This window comes from Anolis carolinensis, chromosome 1 (assembly GCF_035594765.1).
Source record: "Anolis carolinensis isolate JA03-04 chromosome 1, rAnoCar3.1.pri, whole genome shotgun sequence".
Taxonomy (NCBI): Eukaryota; Metazoa; Chordata; class Lepidosauria; order Squamata; family Dactyloidae; genus Anolis; species Anolis carolinensis.
The window spans coordinates 316,596,300-316,620,185 of NC_085841.1; the positions used below are offsets into that span (position 1 = coordinate 316,596,300).

At 38.9% G+C, this 23,886-nt stretch overlaps 1 protein-coding gene across 2 annotated transcripts; it reads right to left on the reverse strand.

Moving 5' to 3' along the window:
* Window positions 1–1,753: 1,753 nt before the first annotated feature.
* Window positions 1,754–21,420, reverse strand: arhgap11a (Rho GTPase activating protein 11A). Of its 2 annotated transcripts, XM_062968203.1 has the most exons (12): window positions 21,120–21,420; window positions 17,285–17,355; window positions 16,104–16,200; window positions 15,551–15,804; window positions 14,482–14,642; window positions 13,183–13,329; window positions 7,536–7,610; window positions 6,802–6,969; window positions 6,521–6,653; window positions 6,023–6,128; window positions 5,140–5,275; window positions 1,754–4,115 (listed from the first exon to the last, which is right to left on the reverse strand). In XM_062968203.1, exons 1-12 carry the CDS (start codon window positions 21,246–21,248, stop codon window positions 2,644–2,646), a joined length of 2,949 nt encoding a protein of 982 aa, XP_062824273.1. In that variant the 5' UTR covers window positions 21,249–21,420; the 3' UTR covers window positions 1,754–2,643. The 2 variants fall into 2 exon arrangements, with proteins under 2 accessions (XP_062824273.1, XP_003214544.2); XM_003214496.4 differs by lacking the exon at window positions 7,536–7,610 and having other exon boundaries at window positions 21,120–21,417.
* Between the last annotated feature and the right edge of the window lie 2,466 nt (window positions 21,421–23,886).

Here is a 23,886-nt window from a genome sequence, read left to right on the forward strand (position 1 = left end):
ATACAGTAGAGCAGGGGTCCTCAAACTTTTTAAGCAGCGGGCCGGTCCACAATCCTTCAGACTGTTGAGGGGCCGAATTATCATTTGAAAAAAAAAACACCGAACAAATTCCTATGCACACTGCACATGTCTTATTTGTAGTGCAAACAACAACAACAACAACAACAATGAAAGAACAACACAATATTTAAAAATAAGAATAACCAACATAAACAACCTAGGATTTCAATGGGAAGTGTTGGCCTGCTTCTGGCCAATGAGATAGTAAAGTTAATTGCGATTGTTGTTGTTATTGTGTGCCTTCAAGTCATTTCAGACTTCGGGCGAGCCCAAGTCTAAAACTGAAGGCAGGGGCCAGGTAAATGACCTTGGAGGGCCGCATCCGGCCCCCGGGCCTTAGTTTGGGGACCCCTGCAGTAGAGTCTCACTTATCCAACATAAACGGGCCAGCAGAACGTTGGATAAGCGAATATGTTGGATAATAATGAGAGATTAAGGAGAAGCCTATTAAACATCAGATTAGGTTATGAATTTACAAATTAAGCACCAAAACATCGTGTTATACAACAAATTTGACAGAAAAAGTAGTTCAATATTCAGTGATGCTACGTAGTAATTACTGTATTTATGATTTTAGCACCAAAATATCAATGTATGGAAAACAATGACTACAAAAATGCATTGGATAATCCAGAATGTTGGATAAGCGAATGTTGAATAAGTGGGACTCTACTGTATTTGTACATGGCTATCATGTCTCCTTTCAGCCTTCTCTTCTGCAGGCTAAACATACCCAGCTCTTTAAGGCGCTCTCATAGGGCTTGTTCTCCAGACCCATAATCATTTTAGTTGCCCTCCTCTGGACGCTTTCCAGCTTGTCAACATCTCCCTTCAATTACGGTGCCCAGAATTGGACACAGTATTCCAGGTGTGGTCTGACCAAGGCAGATCCCTGAATCTAGACACTATAGTCCTATTGATGCGGGCCAAAATCCCATTGGCTTTTTTGCCGTCACATCACATTGTAGGCTCATGTTTAACTTGTTGTCCACAAGGACTCCAAGATCTTTTTCACGCGTACTGCTGTCGAGCCAGGCGTCCCCCATTCTGTATCTTTGCATTTCATTTTTTCTGCCGAAGTGAAGTATCTTGCATGTGTCCCTGTTGAACTTCATTTTGTTAGTTTTGGCCCATCTCTCTAGTCTGTTAAGATCGTTTTGAATTCTGCTCCTATCTTCTGGAGTGTTGGCTAATGGCTATCCCTCCCAGTTAGTTGCTTTTGTGCACCTTCAAATCAGGATGGCATAGTGGTTTGAGTGTTGGGCTACAACTCTGGATATCAGGATTTAAATCCCTGCTCACTGATGAGCTAGCCAAGGGTAAAAATCATGAGTTGGAAGCGACCACGTGGGCCATCCATTCCAACCCCCTGCCAAGAGGCAGGAAAATCGCAAAATCGCATTCAAAGCACCCCCGGCTGATGATCGAGGTTTCAGTTTAACCTCTGAAGTGGTATATAACTCCTAGCCCCTACTTTAAAGTAATGCAAGGTTTATCCTTTTGTCACAGACAAAATCTATCCTGCCATATAGCTTCCTACATTTTGCAGAACCCTGCTGCTTTCCTTACTATATGTGTTTTCAATCCACAGGAACAAAAGGCAGGATGGGAGTAGTATTATATAAAATTCCTTAAAGTCCACACGCATGATCTATTGAAGGCATGGTACAGAACTCGCTTAAAATACTTCTGCTTTACTAAAATATTTTTTATTAAAATAAAGGCTTAGGAGACCAGTCTTTCAAAAGGGAACAGCTCCCCACATTACTGCATACATCAGATGTACAACACATTTACATTACTACAGTAAAAATATAGACAAGGTGAAAACTTTTTATTATTTCAGCGTTAACATTCCAATCACAGAGCATACATAAAACAAAAGAAAAATGAATTAAATAATTTATACACTGGACAAACAGTTTCAGTATTAGACTTAACTGCTCCTAATATCTGTGCAAATGAACAGTATGGCTTTATACAGTTTGTTTTAATGCAATGATATAACTCACACATTTCATTCCATTCAGTCAAACAATTTGTATCACATAAAGAGTCCACAAGGTAAGTGCTACCCAGCAGACTTATTCACTTGTTCAAGTTTCAGCCACAACTTATTGAATTTAAGAGACAAGACTTATTTTAAAAGCCAAGTGAAAACATTCACCTCCCCCTTCCCCCCCCCCCCCCCCCAAAAAAAAAGAATTGTTTGTAAAAATCAGGCTTTGGGTTGAAAACCAGTTCTTTTGGACATAGAAGCATTCCTACATTGCTCCCACTAGCAGAAGTCATGCATATTTGGAGGAAATATGTGCCAAACCCCCATCTCTTTACAGTTCCAGCACCCTATTTTCTCCACTACTTTGTAAGAACCTAATAATCTTCCAGAGCATTTTGAAGGGGAACATAAAGCCCTGTAGGGAGAAAGAGAATCACTGCAAATCACCATTACCTCTGTAACAAGGGTCTCTCTATCACCCTCCTGTGGACCTGAGATATTCCAAATCTAGCCCTCTGGCAGCAACCTTAAATATGTGAATATTTGCGTACCTCAGAGGCATGGCTAAAATTGGTCTGTTCAACCTATAAGTCAAGAGGTTTGACAACTGGAAGAAGTTTTGATGTTGCAATTGGGTTCTTTGGGGATCCTCTATAGCGAGCCTTTATTTCTGTTTTCCTGAGAGCACATTTATCAGACTTAGCACCTGAGACACGCATGCTTGCATTCGCTTTCAAAACAATTTTTGGTGCTTCATAATTAGTTAGGTCTTCAAGGGCAGACTTGGGGTGATTTGCAGTGGTCACTGCCTCTTTGCAGTTTGTACCATCCCTGCTGGCTTTCTCCAGCTGCTGAAAGGATTTGGAGGATCGAGCCAAGTGATCACATGTAGACATTTGCTTGCATGTTGGTACAGAAGGCAGAGATGTAGCTGAAGAGGTTTTGGACATACCTTCTACATAGGAGGACAGTGCAGTTTCATAACTAACCGATCTAACAAGAGAAGAGCAGTCATCACCAGCTTTTATTAGTTTACAAGTAACTGTCTTCTTATCAGCTTCTAAGAGGGAGTTCATTTTCCTTATCGAATGACGAACTGGGGTCCGCTGGAAGTTAAGTGGTGGCTTTGTTTTGGTTGCAGAACATGGTTCATTTAATGAAAGTTTGTTGAACCAATGAATGTGGTCAGCAACCTTTCCTGAAGGGAAAGGTTTAGATTTCTCACATACATCTAGGTGTAGGTACCGTTTGCTAGTTCTGTCTTCCTCTTCTGGTAACAGAGACAGAAGTTCCTTTGATTCAAGGCATCGTCCAGTCTCTGTTTCCAATTTACAGTATATAGGTCCTTTAACCTCAGACACTCCTTCCGTGCTGAATTGCTCAGTGGATTCCAGTATTTCCTTTTGAAGAGTATTTGTGCTATTTAACTGAGTCTGCGAAGAAATCCTTGCAACCGGCTGGTCCTCATTTTCATGTAGACTATGGACCGCATAATCCATCTCAGCACTATTTGGGGACAGTGATCCTTCCACAGAATTGATTTCATCTGTACTTGACAAAAATTTGTCAATTCCACTTGATTCATTAGCAGAGTTTGTAAAGATAGTCTTTTGCTCTACATTTGACATTTTCTGAGCTGTAGTTTTAAAATGGTCCCTCTCTAGGTTATGTCCTCTAAGGCACATTTTTCCTACTGTCGAATTTGATTTTGATGTCTCTGTTTCAAGTAGATTATGAAGATTGCTTCCAGACTGAGAAAATGCTTTCTTGATTTTCAGTAAAGTATCTGCAGTCACATTATTTTCATCTTCATAAAAGGATGTTTGCCGTTTATTGTCATCCTGTTCCGTTCTTGCAACCACAGTCTTAAATGGAATGACTGGCAGTTCTCTGGTTGTGAGAACAGGCTCTGCTTCACACCTTGCCATTGATGCACTTCCTCTCCTACAAGTTTCCTGAGATTCTGTGGAACAAGGGCCAGTCCAGGACATTCGGTTGCTTGCTTGATTACTTTTTAAAATTTTCAAGTTTTCTTCTGATTTGCTGTTCTTGGGACCTAAAAAAGATATTGTTTTTTAATCTCAGCAAGTTACCATAGCTTGCATTACACTGGTGTTAATATTATAGTTTCCACATATCACTGTAATCAAGTATTTACATGGGTGCACAGTCCACCTGTTGAGATGAAGGTAGTCTTTCATTGAGAAAATGCAAATGTGATAGTTATACCACCATAGTTATTTTCTCTGCACATAGGGACATAGCAGTGTCTGTAATAATCATGCTCTCTGGCTCTATTTCAGATTTCCAAGATGAGAAATTTCAGTGTTTGGAGAAGGGAGAGGCAATATTAAAGGAAAGATCTTCAACATGATCAAAATTTGCTGGGTTGCTTTTTGCACCACATAACGTCCAGATGGTGCCAAGGAACAACCAGTTGTGATCTAAAGTGTGTGTGTATGTGTGTGTATGTGTGTGTGTGTGTGTTAAAGAGTCTGGGGCCTATCACACCCTGCCACTTAAATGCCTTAGCCTCACCTGGAAAAGACAAAGTATACCCATAATTTACAACTGCCACCCCATAGGAAACACAACAGTACACAACAGCTGCTCACTTTACCCTTTGAAGAATCAACTTCCCCAGAATCAGCCCAACGATGCACTACGGTCAGATAGTTAAAACAGATATGAACCCTAGCATAGACTACCTGTCTTAAGAAGGCAAATCCTCAAGAAAACAACTAAATAGTACAGTGATGACAGGTTGTTAGTAACATGAAGAACAAGGAGCAGAAAAACATATTCATGTGGAATAGTCATGAGGAGCCTTCTTAGTTATGGTTAGCAAGGTTTTGCTACAGGAGATGTAAGTGAAGCCTTGTCAGAAAAAGAGCAGTTAAATCTGGGGCCGAGAACACAAGTGGAACATAAGATATACATCCTAAGTATACAAAATATATTTTTGCACTGACCAAAAATTCTGTAACTGCTTTCATTTCAACATAACTACAACATTGTTGTAACATTGTAGATGTATTTTCTTAACAAGCCTTATTTATCTTTCTTTGTTATAAACTTACCAACATATGGGCTAAACAATGCACTTGTCTTCACAGAAGTAAACCCACTTTCCATGTCTTGTTGACTTGCAAGTCGGCGACCAATATTTTCAGATCTGTTACTAGCAGAGTGCTCCTTTCCTGAATTCTTTTCATACTAAAATAATAAATAGAACATTTAATAAGTGATCTCACAAATATTTTTATATATGTGATAGGAATGCAATGGAAATATTTCTTTTATCTCATTTCTATGATGTTACAGAGAGCTTGATAATCCATATCAGTAGTGGCAAAGAAATTAAACATATTACAATAGTGCATTTGTGGCTGGACAAACGCAGAATCAGGGGGGAAGAGGCATTGACAAGATGTTTGTGGAAAGAGTTATATAGGTAGAATGCAGATATTTGGCATTAAGAATCACAAATGCTGACTATTTTATGAGTTTCGGACAAAGAAATAAAACTAGCAAACATGATCATGCAACTGATGTCCACTTTTAAGTGTGGTATAACCTTGAATACATAGAGATTGATGTTCATTAACTGTTTAGATTTCCAATGAATGTAACTTGTAATTATTTTGTAACTTAGGGATTACAAGTAACACAGTTCAGCTACTCCTACATCCTCTATTTGCTCCATCAAACAAACCATATGGAGTATACACTGCCATATAATACAGATTATCAAAGCAGATAACCCACACTATCTGCTTTCAACTGGATTATATGTGTCTATACTGCCATATAATTCAGCTCAAAGCAGATAATCAGGATTTTATTTGGCAGTGTAGAAGGGGCCAGAGTTGCAGGACACACTGGAAACTCCATAATGCTGAAAAATATTAGCTTCACTTATATACAGTAGTTAAGTATGGTAATGAGAAATATACACCATACCTCTTTGCTGCTCCTTCCCAGAATGAACTTTAATCGCAGTGACCTGCGTACCATTTCTTTTCGGCTAATTTTAGGAGAAAAGCAACCCATTTTTCCAGAGTCAGCCCTGAAAGCATGGAGAAATAAGCTCTTTAGATATTGTTATGAAATTCTGATACTTTAATACTGAAATAAACCAGTTTATATAAACTGAAATCATTTTTCAAGAATAAACAGCATTTACATTAAGAAAGAAAGAAAACTGAAATGCTATACAAAAGCTCTATCACACCAATTTAAAAAATTCACATGAGTAAAGAATGGACAAGAGAAACAGTACCAGGAGAACAAAAAGATCACCTGTAACTTTCAAAATAACCAAGGCAGAGAACATTGTTCATTTATGTTCAGTCACATTTTTCAAAGATTAAGATCTATTTACTCTTTAATTATTACAAATCAAACAGAAATAGCACTTTCCTTTTTGATTCTGTAGTATCAATATTTTGCCAATATTACCTCTGTACTTTTTTGCTGGCAATTCTTTTGCTTCTTCGATTTCCTATATTAAGCAGGTGATTTTCACCACTGGCTGAGATAGACAGTGAATTCTGAGATGCCTCCAATGATGCAGGACTTGATTCAAACTGAACTGTAGAATAAAGGTTTAAAGAAACAAGTGGTTATATTAAATTATCTATAGTTAACTTTTCTGCCCTGCAATTTTACAAATACTGTGAACAAAATAGAACTCTCAACTAGTTAAGTTGGAAACATGATTCAAATAGGTATTACTCTACCTGATCCAGGTGTTGAGCTAAGGCTAAAAAGGCTATTTGGTAACAGTTCAAGGCCCATGTTATGTCTGATAGATCGTCTTTTCTTGCTAGAGAAGCCTTGAGAGGAATCAGCAGGATATTTGCGCTTTGAACTCGGTGTAACAATCACTGGAGTCACTGGTGCAAAGGCTGTAAAGAAAGTGATAACTGCAATAACTATACATTAAAAGAATAGTATTCTGTATTTGGGAAAAAATTAGCTGTAGTTCTGGGGCTAAATATGTTGATGAGAGAATTACTAGAGAAGAAAAGAATTAAAAGAAAATATAAATTAAAGAGATTTGAAATACACAACTGACTCAGTCTTGGCTATTCTGTGTGCATTGACTTAGAAATATCTGTTTGGCTGTTTCTTTCCTCATTACTTCTCCACAGATGATAAAGACATAGAGAGCCATGCATTATTTGCAGCAGAATGCAAGAATGTCACAATAGGAAATGTTATCAGAGAAAGCAATATTTCTCAAACAGGAAGTAATCTTTACTGGCTAACGTGGCTGAATACTAATCCATGGCACTCAAGCTTCAGTAGGCAGAAACAAAAAGCCCTTCCAACAAGAAAATTCCCATAACCAATGTGACAGGAAGCCCAGAAAACTTGCAAGCAAGCCAGTGTTATAGACATGCTTACATACTGATCTGCTATGAGTTGAGAGCATGATATGCTGTGATTCATGCAAATACACTATACCTACCACATGTGTCTCTCTGAGGTGTTGTGGAGGGTGTTCTGTTAGATTTAAATTTATTCAGAGCCCCACTAACAACATCTGAAATTGAAGACACCATGCAATAAAGGTTTCAGTAGGAACTTTACTTTGTTTGATTTCTAAACACAGAAAATGCTTTTTAAATACAAACTGATAAAATGTGGTATTTCAGAAGTATAGAGGACCCCTTGGATTCACGATTTTCACTGATTCCACATTGTCACATTCTATATATAAAATGGCAGCAACGTGAATGCAGACATAGTGAAGTACACATATGGAAGCCAGTTCAATTTAATAATGAGACATGATCATCCACTTATTTTGTATTTTCAGGGGCTCCTAGAACCAAACCCATGCAGATCCAGAAATAACTAGTTGCCTACCTGTACTTGTGATCCTTCAAATGGCCATCAGTATCCTCTCATAAATGGGATTTTGTGCCCATGTGAGATTCTGGAATTTTCTAGAATGGAGTAGTCATCCCTTACCTCCTGCCACACATGTCCCACCCCACTAAGCTACTGTTACCTCATTTTTGCAGTTTGTTGTAAAAATGTACAGACCTGAAAGAGGGGATGGTAGGACAAGTTTGTGTGAGAGAACAGATGACCAGTTACAGGTAAGCAACTTATTCTTCTTCTCTGTGATCTCTGTCTCTCATATATGTAGGTGACCGTAAAGCTCGCGTTGGATGATTGATCAGGTCCTTGCATTAAAAAAGAATGCGCTGTACAGCTAAAACCAGCATCCACTCTCACTCTGCAATCCAGGCAATAATGTTGGATGAATGTTGAAGGTTGCATTCGTGTTTGCAGTTTGCACAAGTCTGGCAGAGAAACACCTTCAAGAAGAGTTGCTGAAATGACTACTGGTCCTGTAGAATGGACTTTCAAACTAATATTTAAAGTTTTCTTTGCTAGTTCATATGTGAGCTTGATGTTATGCAGTCCCCATTTAGAAACTAGATGTGGTGAAACTCAATTTCATTTCCTAGGTTCTCAATTGCAAACAAACAACCTTTTAGTTTTTCCAAAAGCTGCTGTACTTTGATACAGAATGCTAAGGCACAGCAAACATCCAGGGATCTTTCAAGTGCTGATGTTGGGTAAAAGGTAGGAAGGACAAATTTCGTGGATTAGATGGAACTGTAAAACTCCTTTTGGGAGGAATGCAATATCTGATCTTAGAACTATTGTACGCAGGTGAAATACCAGAAATAGTTCATCTGAGTGAGCTCAATCACTTGCCTTACCAAAGTAATAATCAAGACAAATTTCACTTTCCAAAGTTTGTAGACTTTCATTCATGGCTCAAAGTATTTGCTCATTAGTTAAGTGAATACTAATATCATTGTCTTGGTAGCATAATCGGAGGATAAAGGTGCTCTAACCCTTTTAAAAACGTTTTTAATGACAGAATCAGTGTAAAATGGCATAGACTCAGAAATAGCTGGTTGACAAGACACTATATCTGCTAGATATACTTTCAAAGATGAGAAGGATGATCCTTGTTCCTATAGATGTAATAACAAGTGATGAACAGTTGAGATTGCAGAGAAGCTGGTTCTATCACTGATATATGGCGCTTCCATTTTTATTGATAGAAGTTGTTTGTAGATTCTTTTCTAAATACAGCAAGAATAGCTGTCAGTCTAGATGGTATGATGGTATTCACCATGCTGACAGATAAAGCATTTCCACATCTGGATGTAGGACCTGGTGCTGATGAAAGATGCATAATTCAGCCCTTTTGAGTCTGAGAAGTAGATGAAACCATGATTGATGAGTCCAGTTAGGTACAATTAGAATTGTACTGGATTCACCCTTGGTGAGTTTTTAAAAATTATTAAATATATTAAATACGTGAACACATAAAAAACAAAAATGTAGAAAACCTCTAACAACAACATGAAGCACAGCAAGTCATAAGTAACCAAAAATAATAACAGTAATAATACAGTATAGTGCTATTTGACATAAACCTCGCATCTGTAACAAAACATTATCACTAAACAAATCCACCTGTACTCATTTTAATCCACCTCTTTTGGTATATGCACAGATATCATTCAATTTAAAAAGTTGATTCCCCATTTGTCAAGAAAACATTATATAATTTTATCCTTTTAAATACTCCTTTCATGCCTTATATTCTTATATTAAGTTCATTCTGGATTTGTACACTTTGTAACCTATGAAAAAACCTCACATTTTCCTTATAATTGCATCCTTATTTAATAAAAAATAAATTTCTGTTCAAAACCTGCTGATATCACCTCACCTCCTTTTATTATCAATCAAATGTAAGCAGGTTCCAGAGTTATTCAAACTGTTTAAGAGGGTGATCTTTCAATAGCAAACTTGTCCATCTGTGCAATCTCTATTGATTTGCTAATCCATTCATCCTCCGATGAAATCTTCAATATTTTTCAGTATTTAGCATAGAATATTTGTGCAAATGTCACCATGTGCAGAGGTAATCTTCAAATATCTTTTTCAATGTGTTTCTCAAAGTAAAAAACAACTCTTGGTCTTTTAGTATTATTGTCAATACTGATGTTGGTACTCAAGCCGTTATTGACTGAATAGTCTGGCGTGTTGATACTGCAGATGATTGAACTTCTGTTCTTAACAGTATAAATGGTTGGCACAATTAAAGCTGCTGCTTAATATAGCTGCTGAAACAAAACATGGTAGGATGCTTGGAGCTGGTGCAGAATATACAAAAAGTGTTATTATGGAAAACAGAATATCACTAATGTAGGTTCAATGTATCATTCAAGATGGTGGAGACAATCATTGATATTATAAGAGCAAAGTCAATTCCTGTAGTGTTTAAACATGATGGATGATATGATGTCAGCAATTTTCAAAAGGGTGATTGAGATCAAAACTAATTTTGACATCAAAGATAAGGAGGCCTAAGGAAGGTCAGATAGTCATTGCTATGATAACAGTCTTGAGAAGAAGATGAACATGACTTGTAGGAAACTGGGTATCTGGTATCAGGAGTCAAAGTTGGGATCATCACTGGTACTTTAGAATTTCTCTCTGGAGGTTTTGACTTTTCATTTTAGAGGACCATCTTTCTTCTCTTTAGGAGCGTTACACACATTAGGGAAGCTTGCTTCTTGTGGCTTGATTTAGGACACTCTTTCCCAAATTTTGCTCCATGATCAGATTGAGATTCTCCCACTACAGTAATAACAGTAAGCTGTGCAGCAACAGACTCCACCATGCTTGCTGGTACCACTGGCTCAGATGGAGTTGGTATTGATAAGGTCGTGATATCTCTCAATATCCATACCAATATGGACGTAGTCTTCATCTAATTTTGTTACAAAGCAGAACACAGTGGTTTCTCTGCTGTAGGACAGCTACCTGTATTTTTAATTACCGGGCACTGTTTTTTAAAGCCTGGAACATAAATCCCTTACAAGCCTTGCACAACAATTTTTACTAAGCAGGTGTGATGACTCATGGGCCATGTAGTCCCGTTCCTAGTGCTGTTGTGACAGATGAAGAGGAAAACTTGGGTTTTCCACCATTTCAGCCAGAAAAGGAACTTTCCCAGCCAGAAATGGAGCCCTTGCACCTGCAGGAGGTTTGTCTTCCAGAAATCTGCCAAACAAGCCCTGAGTCAAAATCTCCCCCTTTTTCTCGCCGTAATTATTATCTCCAGCAAAAAGGAGTGCAGCAGGCTAATCGCAGGAGCTTGAGAATTGCAGCAAAGCATTCAGATGATTAAGCCTGCTCCTATGAGAAATTTTAGGGAGTCATACATCTGGACACAGAGATTGACTTTCGTTTCTGATTCCCCAGAGAAGTGTTCTCTGGTGGGAAAACGAGGCCTATTTAGGTTCCTTGCTCCCGAAGGAATCTTGCGGAGTCAATTCGTCAGCTACCGGAGCAGCGTGTGTGGACAGCTACTCCTGCTCTCAAGCCTTTGTTCCTGTTCCAAGCCTTCGTTCCCAGCCTTGTTTTCTCCCCGGATCTTGCCTTGTTTCCCGGACCTCGCCAAGTAATTACCACGGATCTTGTTCTTGCTCCTCGTTTCCTTGTTGCCTTGAATCAAGCTTTGTGTTCCAAGAATCAAGTTACTTTCTAGCCTTGCTCAAGTTCATGGACTAAAGGACCTTGTCATCTCCCCTCACTTTGCTTGGCAAAGTGAGTGTTTCGGTTATTGGATTACAACTTTGGACCTTAATATTTCATATTGGACATTGTTTCTTGGGACTAATTTTGACCTTTCCTGAAAGGTCTATTTCTGGACTATTTCATACACTTGCTTTTATTAACTTTATATATTCCTTCAATAAAGATATTAGATAGATTCTGGCCTCTGTGTATGGTTATTGGTGCTCTGCAGCCTGGGTTGTGACAGCAGGAGAGCAACTTAAATATGGCGTAGAAGAAGCCATACGAGAGGGCAGTTGGAGAAACAAGGAGTGGGGGAATGGATTAAGCAATATAAAAAGTGTGTGCGTCTGTATGTATGAGTAAGGAAGAGTTCAAAAATAGAAAAATGATGGCAATAGTGAAGTTTTAGGAAGGGACTTGCCGAGCGAGAACAGCAAAAATAAAGTTAATCTAATGTCCTGGGGTAACTTAAGTGGTTGGAGGTGGGGGAAAGCCACCAAGCTATTCAGTTCTGGAAATTTCCAAATGGGATCTCATGAAGGCATAAAAACCATTTATGTGAGGCACAGAGACCATGAAGAAAGTGAATTTGTAAAAACTTTGCAATTGCTAAATAATCAGTGGGTTTCAAGCATTTGATCTAAGCATTTGTTTAAATATTCAGGCATATATCATGACTAGTTGCCCCCCAATAAGACAGGGTTCTCTGTAATCCCGATTCACAATTTGTCCTCCACTCAGAGCATGGCATAGTTTGGCAACAAACCATTGCTACTCTTCAGCAAGCTGTTTTTATTTTTTCTTGTCGTAGTGTATATGAAGAAACCTATCTACATTTTTCTAGAAAATCAGAATTTCAAATCATAGGGAGAGCCTCCAGTCATAAGATTTTCATTTCATATCATACTCCATAACTAAAAGACAAAGTGTTCAAAAAATAGAGAACAAACACACTAATCCTTAACATCTTTGCTTACATGTCTATTATTTAAAATACAGTTCAACCTCCATATCTCAGTTCCAAGACACCACACGGATACTTGAAGCCACAGGTAATGGCGATCCTTATATTTTGATATTTTGATATATTTTGATAGGATAGCACTGGAGGACCTAAACAAGTCCTGAAACACTTCTGTTTATGAGTCTTCCAGAGTTATTCTATAGTATGCTTGGGAGGCACACAAATACTTCAAAGGATGGGGGAATATCTTGTGTGGGTATCAAATCTGAGGATAAGGACTCAAGGAGTCATAGTGTACCTAAAGTGTACTTGTGTGTTTTTTCCAAAGGGTTAAAAATAAAGCATGAAAAGCTTGCTATCCATACTCACATACTAAACAGTTTATTAAAGTTACCCTACCCATAATTTTAAATGAAGGTGCATATTTTATTAGCTTTTTGTACGTTATTGTACAATTACTTTCCCCTTCCTATATAATTTTAAAAACAAAAACAAAATTTTGGTCGTGAACAGCCATTGAACTTACCTCCTATGCTCTGCCTTCTCTTTCTCATGTGCTCACCAGGAGTTTGAATTTCACTTTCTCCATAATCTTGCAGTGAAGGGGTTGAGCCAGGATCATCAATACCAAGCATAGTAGGTATCTTTTCCATGATAGGTTTTGGTAAAAGCCCTGAAATTAGGGAACCATTTTAGACATTAAATTAACTATGTAGCATGGTGTAATGGTTTGAGCATTAGACAACTCCGTGGAGATCAGGGTTAGATTTTCGATCAATCATGAAACCCACTGTTTTTTTTATGTCAGGAGGGACTTGAGAGACTGCAAGTCGCTTCTGGTGTGAGAGTATTGGCCATCTGCAAAGATGTTGCCCAGGGGACACACAGATGTTTGATGTGTGCCTTCCTGGAGTTGGAGCTTTACTTCTATTTACAAAGGTATTTTAATTATTATTTAATTTATTATTAATTATTAAGGGGTGCTTTTTTGTGGTGCACAAAGGCAGAAGAGGGCTGGACTACATGGCACAAGGGGTCTCTTCCAGCCCGCTTTATTATTTTTATTATGATTGTTATGATGATGATGATGATGATTATTAACATTGAGGCTGGGTGGCCATCCATCAGGGGTGCTTTGCTTGTGCTTGTGGTGGACAAAGGCAGGAGGGTTTGGACTAAATGGCCCAAGAGGTCTCTTCCAATCCTTTTTATTACTGTATTATTATTACTAACATTGAGGCTGGGTGGTCATCTGTCAGGGGTGCTTTGCTTGTGGTGGACAAAAGGAGAAGGCTGGACTAAATGGCCCAAGGGGTCTCTTCCAATCCTTTTGTTTTCATGATGATGATGACGATGATAATAATAATAATAATAATTTTTATTATTATTATTACTACAGGGTGATTGAAAAAGAACTCCCTATTCACCATTTAATTTAAATGGCGAATAGGGAGTTCATTTTCAAACACCCTGTATTATTATTAACATTGAGGCTGTATTTGTTCCCGTTTGTTTGTTTTTTTACTTCAAAATAAGAAATGTGCAGTGTGCATAGGAATTTGTTAACAGTTAAAAAAAAAACCTATAGTCCGGCTCTCCAATGGTCTGAGGGACCGTGAACTGGCTCCCCGTTTAAAAAGTTTGGGGACCCCTGGTCTAACCCATTGCACCACCGGATCACTTTGGGTAAATCATTCTCTCTTAGTCTGAGAAACCCCCATGATAGATTTGCCTTAGGGTTGTCATAAACTGAAAATGAGTTGGGGGCACACAACAACAAAAATAAAATCTCCCAAGTTCAGGTCACTTAATATTAACATATTACCTATTTTATCTGCATGATCAATGAATGTCTGAAGAACTGCAGCTTGTAAACGAAGTTTTTTCTCTGCATGAGTAGTCATCTTATCAAGTTCACTTGATTGCAAGAGATTTGGAGCAAAAATTACTGCCAGGTTGCTACTATCCATTTTGTTCTCTGCAGACCTGAAAAAATATCCAAAATATAATAGAAGGATAGTACCACTTGTTATCTACAGTGTAAATCAGTAATTTTATTACAATCCCCATTAATTAGTGCTGCTCAGCCCTACATTTGATGAGAACTTGTCTATATGGTGGCTACTTCTGCAGCTGCTTTTTAATTATTTAGCAACTACCTTACCACAAGATTTCGTTCTCAAGACATTTTGCCATCTGTGGCAAGAACAAATTAATAAAAAGAGTAAATTTCCTTCAAAAGCAAAGGTACACCAACAGGACTGTGAGTGGATTCAATTAAGAGATACCTTCCCCTCACATTCTCAGTACCTCCCAGTCACGTGAGATGACTGCTGTTTTAAAAGAGGTTGGTGTAAATGTCGAACTGATGCTGTTTTTAGCATGGGACCAGAAAAGATGATGTTTTAAACCCTCTATTGGAAAACCAGTGAGAAGGAGGGAGAAAATTGGCAAGTAAGGAGCATGAGTGAAGGAAATAGAAATGGGTGAAACAGTACATACAGATTTTATTATACAGTCAACCAGAAAATTCCTTGAGAGGTAATCTGGCAAAAATAATTTGGTTCAATAGGATTCGCCATCATCCAGTTTTCTCTTTCCATTGTAAGTTCAGGAAAGCCCCCCCCCCACCCCCCCGGATAGGGGGTCATATTGCATTTATAAAACATATATGACAATGTACTTTTGCTTCTATGAAAGTTCTCTTTCTAAAGTCAAATTCAAATACATGAAATCAGATCCCAATCCAATGAAGATATTAGAAAATTTCCCATGTCAATGTTTTCCAGAATATTTGTATTTATTATGCCAATCTTGCAATTACCGAGGTTCTCTTCCAAACATATTGAAAAGACTTAATCATAAAAAATAACATGCCTTGCACTTTCATTTACCTTAGAGACACATTTTTGAGAAACTTGAAAATATATCTGAGAGTATCAATTGCTTTATCATTTATAAGACAAGAAAGCAGTAGTGTAGCAGAAATCCTCTCCTCACTGTTGAGTTGCTGAGCTTTGATAAGAGCATCTTGCAGGTTAGTTGGAAGGATGGGCTCAGGCAACTCTCTGAAGAACTGCTTCAGAAGCCCTGCAACATCACAGGGCTGTGCATCAGACATGCTGCTTTCACCTTGATCCAGTTTACTCTAGCAAAAGAGAAAAAAGAGAGATATTGTTGTCCAGCCAAAATTATGCTGAATGGAACAGATACTAGAGAAAGCAATATATCAAGGAACAGAATGCAGACTTTGGAAAGATCATATTTGTTAATATGGTATATTCAGCAGCATATATACCAGGATCATTTTAGCATACCAATTAATTTTATTCTGTTTGTGTGCAAAGGTTGTGTACAATGGTAGTCTATATTTATCCAAATACATTTCGGAGCACATCAAAGCTGCTAAAAAAATAACAGAGACACAGGGAGAATGTTATACCATACCTTTAATGTTTTCATGCGCACAACAGATCCAGATTTTCTGAAGAGCCCTTCAGTGTGCATGTGCTTTTCCAAATATTTACAGACCTCAACCAAAAAACTGTGAGGAAGGGAAGGGTTAAGAATAAGAATATTTGACAGGAACAATTCAACATTGCATAAACCTTTATTATAAATTTTGTGACATTTTATTGAGCCAACATGATCTCCACATTGTAAACAATGAGCGGAAAATATGTGGCCCATGGGATGCTTTTGCAGATCCAACAGCAGTACCAAAAACTTTTTTATATTTCAATTTTTTAACAAAATGTTTTCTACATCTTGTATATCTGAAATATATATATAAAAATATAACAATTTTAAATATGAATTTGTTAATTTGTATGGAGACATTTGGGACACTCTGTAGTTCCACAAACCCGCAGAAAGTAAGGGAACAGTGTCACCATGTCACTGCTCTTATTATACCAAAAAATCAGAAGGCATGGCAGGATGTGTCCTCCAAGATCTCATGACCTATAGCTCCCAGAGATTGCCCATCTCTGCTGTAAATAAGAAGTGTATTTAAAGGCAAGATTTAGAAGTCCCTTCTTCGATATCTGGGGTCCACAGGACCTGTCCTACAGCATCTCTGCTTCTCAATAATAACTTGGCCAGGGAAAGAACCAAATAAAACCCACCTTTTCCCAAGATATCTAGAGCCTGTTGTATTACAACAAAATCTTGTTAGCCTGAATCCTATTGGTGAGTCCTAAATAGAGTCAACACATTGACTAAATGGTTGAATGATGAATCAGCATGTAGGCAAATCTCACTGACTCAATCAGTCTACTCCAGTTGGGACTAACAGACTTCAGGGCATGATATCTGATGTTTGCTCCATTAGATAACATTATTTAATATGAAGATCTTCAATTTCCACACCCCGGTCATGGAATATACGAATGTGCACTTTACTGGAGTGTGTCTTAAGTTATATAGGACAGGCAGTTCATTTCTTCCAATGTGACAGGAACTGGCATCATACCTGTTCCCCATTAATTTACAAAGAAAAATTGATGACAAATTATTGCTTTCTTCTTTCCGTTCAGAGAATGCTATTTTGAATAGCACTGGTTTACTCCAAATTGGTGCCTAAATAAAATACATGTCCTTGAATCAAGGGCGCAGACTTTACTTACCATGGTATATTTCCATATTCAGGAACATTCTGCTGAGGTAGTTCATGAAGAGGTATTCCAAAGATTTTGCCCTAAGGACAAAAAAAAAACAATCATTTAAATGAAACACTAAAGAATATAAATTTTTGATAAGTAAATGGCAATGAAATAAAATCTGAGTGAAATTATAGCTATATAATTTTTTGAATTAAACCCCCTTAATGTCATTTAACATTCTATGTTTAGTTTAACTTTGGTTTTCAAATTACTTGCTGTGGGTTGAGTATATGACATCTGCTTAAATACTATACCTTAAAACCTACATGACTATTCCCCAAATTAGGAATGTTTAATGATACTTGTGATCAGAAACCCTAAATCACTGTATTCATTATGTGAATTCATATATGTCCATTTAGATTACTATTATGCCCTATGCTTCCCCGTGTATATTAAAACTGTACCATAAAAAAACTGTCCATAAAAATGTAAGAGAATCTTAAACCAACTCTGATTAACAATTTCATTAAATGCAGTAGACAGAATCAATAAATTTAATGCTACAAACGTCAGTCTCCTAGTTAACCTCAAATGTGCTACAAGCTTCCTTTGTATGCCAATGCAGACTAAAACGGTTATATTTGGGGGAAAATATATATTTGGGGGAAAATAAAGTTGCAATATAGTAAATATTTAAACCTAGAGAAATTGAATTTTCTATAAATATTTCACATAAGCCTACAAACTACTTGTTCCCCATAGTAATAGTTCCTTGGGGAAAACAGGGTTTTTTATGGGGCATATTTTGTAGCCAACAGTTCGCATTATAAGATTTATTTGGCAGTGTTTCTCAACCCAAGAACAACTGCAGATAACATTCTTATCTGATCACAGTTCCTTTAGACACATGTTACAACACTGTTCTTCAAACTGCTGCTATTCACAAAAACAGTCTGGGCCAAGGTAAGCTAATTCACACATGTAACATTCAAATTTCCAAACCATTTGAACCAGCAGAGCCCTCACTGAATCCATGTTTTCTTTCTAGTGAATCTCTGAGTTTGGGGAAAGAGGATATTCCTCTTTTCAATTAAAGAAGAAAGGGAAAAGATGGTGCACTTTTGTAGCACAATCCTTTCCCTGCTTACTAAAAAGCAAATCTTATTAGGTTCAGTGGGACCGACCCTTAAGCTTTTGAGATATTGCTGGGAAACCCTGGATCAACTCCTAGTGGATTTTACCCCGTGAGCCATAGACTCACTAATAGCACTGCAGTGATGAAAATACATGGGACCAATGGTACAGACAATAGCTCAGTGTCCTATCTCAGTATAAGGCAACTTCCTAATGTTATTCAGTTTATACGCTATCCTTTATGGAGGCTCAGAGTATTTATTTGAGCTCATTTTTTAACCCCGCTTTTCTTCCGCAATAAGGCGAGACTCAAAGTGGCTAACAATACAATAAGAACATACAAAGTAAAAATTAATATAGCAGCCTGATTATCTAAAACTGTCAGCGATAAAACCCTATTTACAAATATAACATACATATTTGAAACCATTAATTAACCCAATTGGGATCCAAGTTCCTGTATTCTTGGATCTAGAGAGACCAATTTTAATTTCCTCTGAAGGCATGTTCAAACATAAAAGTTTTCACTCCTTTCCTAAGTGATAAAAGAGCGGTAACAGCCCTCATTTCTCTAGGGAGTTAAGAGTAGCTAACAATCTACACAAAATGCTGTTAAAATCTCGCATCCTGTCATGTGTACCCAGTCACAAGACATCAAAATCTCTCAGTCACAAGACTCCAATAAAAACAGTGTGGAGACAACTCTCTAAAGGAAGCAAGTTCCAAAATAAGGGAGTACCAAAGAGTCACTCCAATTTAGAGCAACCCTAATACAAACCTTTCATGGGGTCTTCTTGGTAAGTTCTGTGCTTTACTCTGGGACTGAGAGTGTGGCCTATCTAAGGTCACCCAGGGAGTCTCCATGGCTGAGCAGGGATTCAGACCCTGGACTCCAGAGTTATAGTCCAATATTACATCACACTGATCTCTCATGAAATTATAGTGGTGTAGGTATACACACAGTCACATAATGCTCAAGTGACTACCTGTAATCAATTATTTCAGATGTGTTTCCATTGTTGCCGAGTGCCTTAAAGTCATTTCTGACTGACAGAACCCTAACCCTGTTATCAGTTCAGTTTTTTTCCCTTCTTTTGCATTTGTTCAGGGGGCAAGGATTACCTTTTACTTTCTCTGAAGCATGGACAATGTGACTTCCAAAGTCACCTAGTGAGTTTCCATGGCCCTGCAAAAATTCACACCAGGTATGGACAAACTTCGTCCCGCCAGGTGTTTTGGACTTCAACTCCCACAATTCCAAACAGCCTAACTGGATGGCCCATGAGGTCTTCTCCAAATCTACGATTCTAACCACTGTTAGGAATTGTGGGAGTTGAAGTCCAAAACACCTGGTGGGATGAAGTTTGCCCATGTCTGATTCACACCCTGGTCTCCCGAGTCCAAAGGTGAAGCTACACTGTAGAATTAAGGCAGTTTGACACCACTTTAACTGCCATTGTTCATGCCATGCCCAGTCCTAATTTACTGTTAAGATTTATTCAGTACTTTATACACTTCACCCCCACCCCCAGCCCTATAGTTTGATTTTGTACAAGTCCTTGCCCTGCCCTCTCAAATCTGATCATGTCCACTGTATTCCTGGTTTACTGATTGTTGAGGTTGGTTTTGATACACTTTTACAATGTGTTTATACTCTGCTGTTTTTAATTGTTTTAATAAGATTGTTTATGCTATATTAATTGGTATTATGTTTTTAATTTCCTGTAACTTTTGTTGTATGTTGGGCTTGGTCCCCATTTAAGTTGCCCTGAATCCCTTCGGGGAGATGGTGGCAGGATATAAAAATAAAGTTATTTTATTATTATTATTATTATTATTATTATTATTATTACTACAGTAGAGTCTCACTTACCCAACACTCGCTTATCCAACGTTCTGGATTATCAAACACATTTTTGCAATCAATGTTTTCAATATATCATGATATTTTGGTGCTAAATTCGTAAATACAATCATTACTACATACCGTAGCATTACTGCGTATTGAACTACTTTTTCTGACAAATTTGTTGTTAAACATGATGTTTCGGTGCTTAATTTGTAAAATCACAACCTAATTTGATGTGTAATAGGCCTTTCCTTAATCCCTCCTTATTGTCCAACATATTCGCTTACCCAACATTCTGCCGGCCCATTTACATTGGATATGTGAGACTTTACTGTACATAATAGGGGCAAGTGCTCTTCCACACAGCCATATAACCCAGAATATCAAAGCAGAATAACCCACAATATCTGCCTTGATCTGGGTTATCTTTATGTTGGATAAGTGAGACTCTACTGTAGTATTATTACTATTATTATTACTATGGAATCTTGGGAATTGTAGTTTGGTGAGCCACCAGCAGACTTTGGTAGGGAAGGCTAAGATTCTGTAAAACTATTAACTCCCTTTATTCCATAGCACAGAACAGTGGCACTTAAAGTGGCAACAAACTGCATGACAGTGTAGATCAGGCATGGGCAGACTTCGGCCCTCCAGGTGTTTTGGACTCCAACTCCCACAATTCCTAACTGCCTACCGGCAGTTAGGAATTGTGGGAGTTGGAGTCCAAAACACCTGGAGGGCTGAAGTTTGCACATGACTGATGTAGATGGACTCATACGGTTTGGCTGTGGCGCCTCTCCTTAGTCCTGGCCCTTACCCATTCAAGCGCCGACCACTCAGCTTGCCTTTATTACAGGGCTCTTCTCCACTCACCTTCGCAGCGCCACCGACCCCCGACCGAAGAGGCTTCCCTTTCTTCGCCTTGATTCCGTAGGCGGCTCGGAGTTGCTGCTGCACCGCCAGCTGGGCCAGCTCCCTCCCACGACCGTCCACGGCCTCCATCTCAGCTGCCGCCTCCCTTCCTCGTCGCTCGCCGCCGCCTCATAGCGACTCAAAACCACCGCGCCTCCTCACAGCCCTCCTCTGATTGGCTCGTTTCTCCTTTCGAATTCTCAGGACCCTTAAGGCCCCCAACGGCTAGCGCCATGGGACGTGACTTCACCAACGCCTGCACGTGTCTTACGTGACTCTTCCCCACAGTCACAACGGCGAGACTAATAATCAAAAGAGGAAGTAACAATACCGTGTCGGTTTTTTTTAATTTCCAAGTGTATCATTATAGTGCGGTTTTTTTCTTAAAACAAGGCAATTGCTGGGGAAGCCTAAAGAGAGCCTAAAAGGGCCCTCCCACTTGTAAACAAAATACAACATAGACTCAAAATACTATAGAGTGAAGAACTCTGTCTCAATGTGTTGCTGAAGTCTTTCACGGCCAGATTCGCTGGGTTGAGATTATTTGCGGACACAGAAATGCTGGATCATTCTAACAACCACTATATCAGAGACTACACAGAGAAGCCTTTGAAATCTACAAGCATGTGGACAATTTCAACAAAAAGGAAGAAACCATGAAAATGAACATCTGTCTGACTACCAGTATTAAAAAAACCTCTAAAATCAGGACAGCAAATAAAGAGCAACACTCAAAAAACAGAGTTTCAGACAGGAAACAATCAGGGCCAGCTAACACCTCCCAACAAAGGATTTCCCCAGGCAGGACTCAGCCATGCCTTGAAGGGTATTCAATGCTAATCAACGTGATTAATTGCAACATTCACACATGCCTCCAACAGACAAAAGTTTTTTCTCCAACCCTGGACCTTCCACAGTTATATAAACCCCACTTGCCTAGTATCTAACAGACCTCACAACCTCCGAGGATGCCTGCCATAGATGTGGGTGAAACGTCAGGAGAGAATGCTTCTGGAACAGGGTTGTGAGTTTTTCAGGATGTATGGCATCCCCCCCCCCCCCCCTATTTTCTGAGTGTTGTTTCTTATTTACTGACCTGATTTTAGAGTTTGTTTTTAATACTGGTAGCCAGATTTTGTTCATTTTCATTGTTTCCTCCTTTCTGTTGAAATTGTCCAAATGCTTGTGGATTTCAATGGTTTCTCTATGTAGTCTGACATGATAGTTGTTGGAGTGGTCCACATTTCTGTGTTCTCAAATACTGTGCTGTGTCCTGGTTGGTTCATCAAGTGCTCTGCTATGGCTGACTTCTGTTTGAGTTAGTCTGCAGTGCCTTTCATGTTCCTTTATTTGTGTCTGAGCAATGCTGCATTTGGTGGTCCCTATGTAGACTTGTCCACAGCTGCATGGTATAGGGTAGACTCCTGCAGAGGTGAGAGGATCTACCAGAAAAGTCAGCAATAGCAGAGCACATGATGAACCAACCTGGACACAGCATATTATTTGAGAACATAGAAATGCTGGACCACTCTAACAACCACCATGTCACACTACACAGAGAAGCCATTGAAATCCACAAGCATGTGGACAATTTCAACAGAAAGGAGGAAACCATGAAAATGAACAAAATCTGGCTACCAGTATTAAAAACAAACTCTAAAATCAGAACAGTAAATAAGGAACAACACTCTGGAAACAGAGGAATTGCTGGCTAGACAGCAGTACATGTGAAAAAGATATTGGAGTCCTCGTGGACAACAAGTTAAACATAAGCCAGCAATGTGATGCAGCTGCTAAGAAAGCCAATGGGATTCTGGCCTGCATCAATAGGGGAATAGCGTCTAGATCCAGGGAAGTCATGCTCCCCCTCTATTCTGCCTTGGTCAGACCACACCTGGAATACTGTGTCCAATTCTGGGCACCGCAGTTGAAAGGAGATGTTGACAAGCTGAAATGTGTCCAGAGGAGGGCAACTAAAATGATCAAGGGTCTGGAGAACAAGCCCTATGAGGAGCGGCTTAAAGAGCTGGGTATGTTTAGTCTGCAGAAGAGAAGGCTGAGAGGAGACATGATAGCCATGTACAAATATGTGAGGGGAAGTCATAGGGAAGAGGGAGCAGGCTTGTGTTCTGCTGCCCTGCAGACTAGGATACGGAACAATGGCTTCAAATTACAGGAAAGGAGATTCCACCTGAACATCAGGAAGAACTTCCTGACTGTGAGAGCTGTTCGGCAGTGGAACTCTCTCCCTCGGACTGTGGTGGAGGCTCCTTCTTTGGAAGCTTTTAAACAGAGGCTGGGTGGCCATCTGTCGAGGGTGCTTTGAATGCGATTTCTTGCTTCTTGGCAGGGGGTTGGACTGGATGGCCCATGAGGTCTCTTCCAACTCTACTATTCTATGATTCTATGAATTCCAGACATGAATCAATCAGGGGCAGCTAACACTTCAGAACAAAGGATTCCCCCAGGCAGGAATGAAGCTTGCAGGGCCATTAATGCTAATCAAGGTGATTAATTACAACATTCACACTGGCCTCCAACAGACAAAAGCTCTTTCTTCCAGCCTGGACCTTCTACAGATGCATAAACCTCACTTACCTAATTTCCAACAGACTTCACAACCTCTGAGGATGCCTGCCATAGATGAGGGCAAAACGTCAGGAGAGAATGTTTCTGGAACTTACAATCCAGAAAACTCACAGCGACCCAACTCTATCCCATTTTTTTC

Bases quoted from the DNA above. Each gene is read 5' to 3' on its own strand.
- arhgap11a (XM_062968203.1), bottom strand. From the start codon at position 21,248: ATGGAGGCCGTGGACGGTCGTGGGAGGGAGCTGGCCCAGCTGGCGGTG. The intron at 6,970-7,535 runs GTAGGTATAGTG...CTTTCTTTACAG, and splicing joins ACCTCAGAGAGACACATGTG to CCTTTGCACCAGTGACTCCA. The intron at 6,129-6,520 runs GTAATATTGGCA...CCATGCTTTCAG, and splicing joins GCCAGCAAAAAAGTACAGAG to GGCTGACTCTGGAAAAATGG.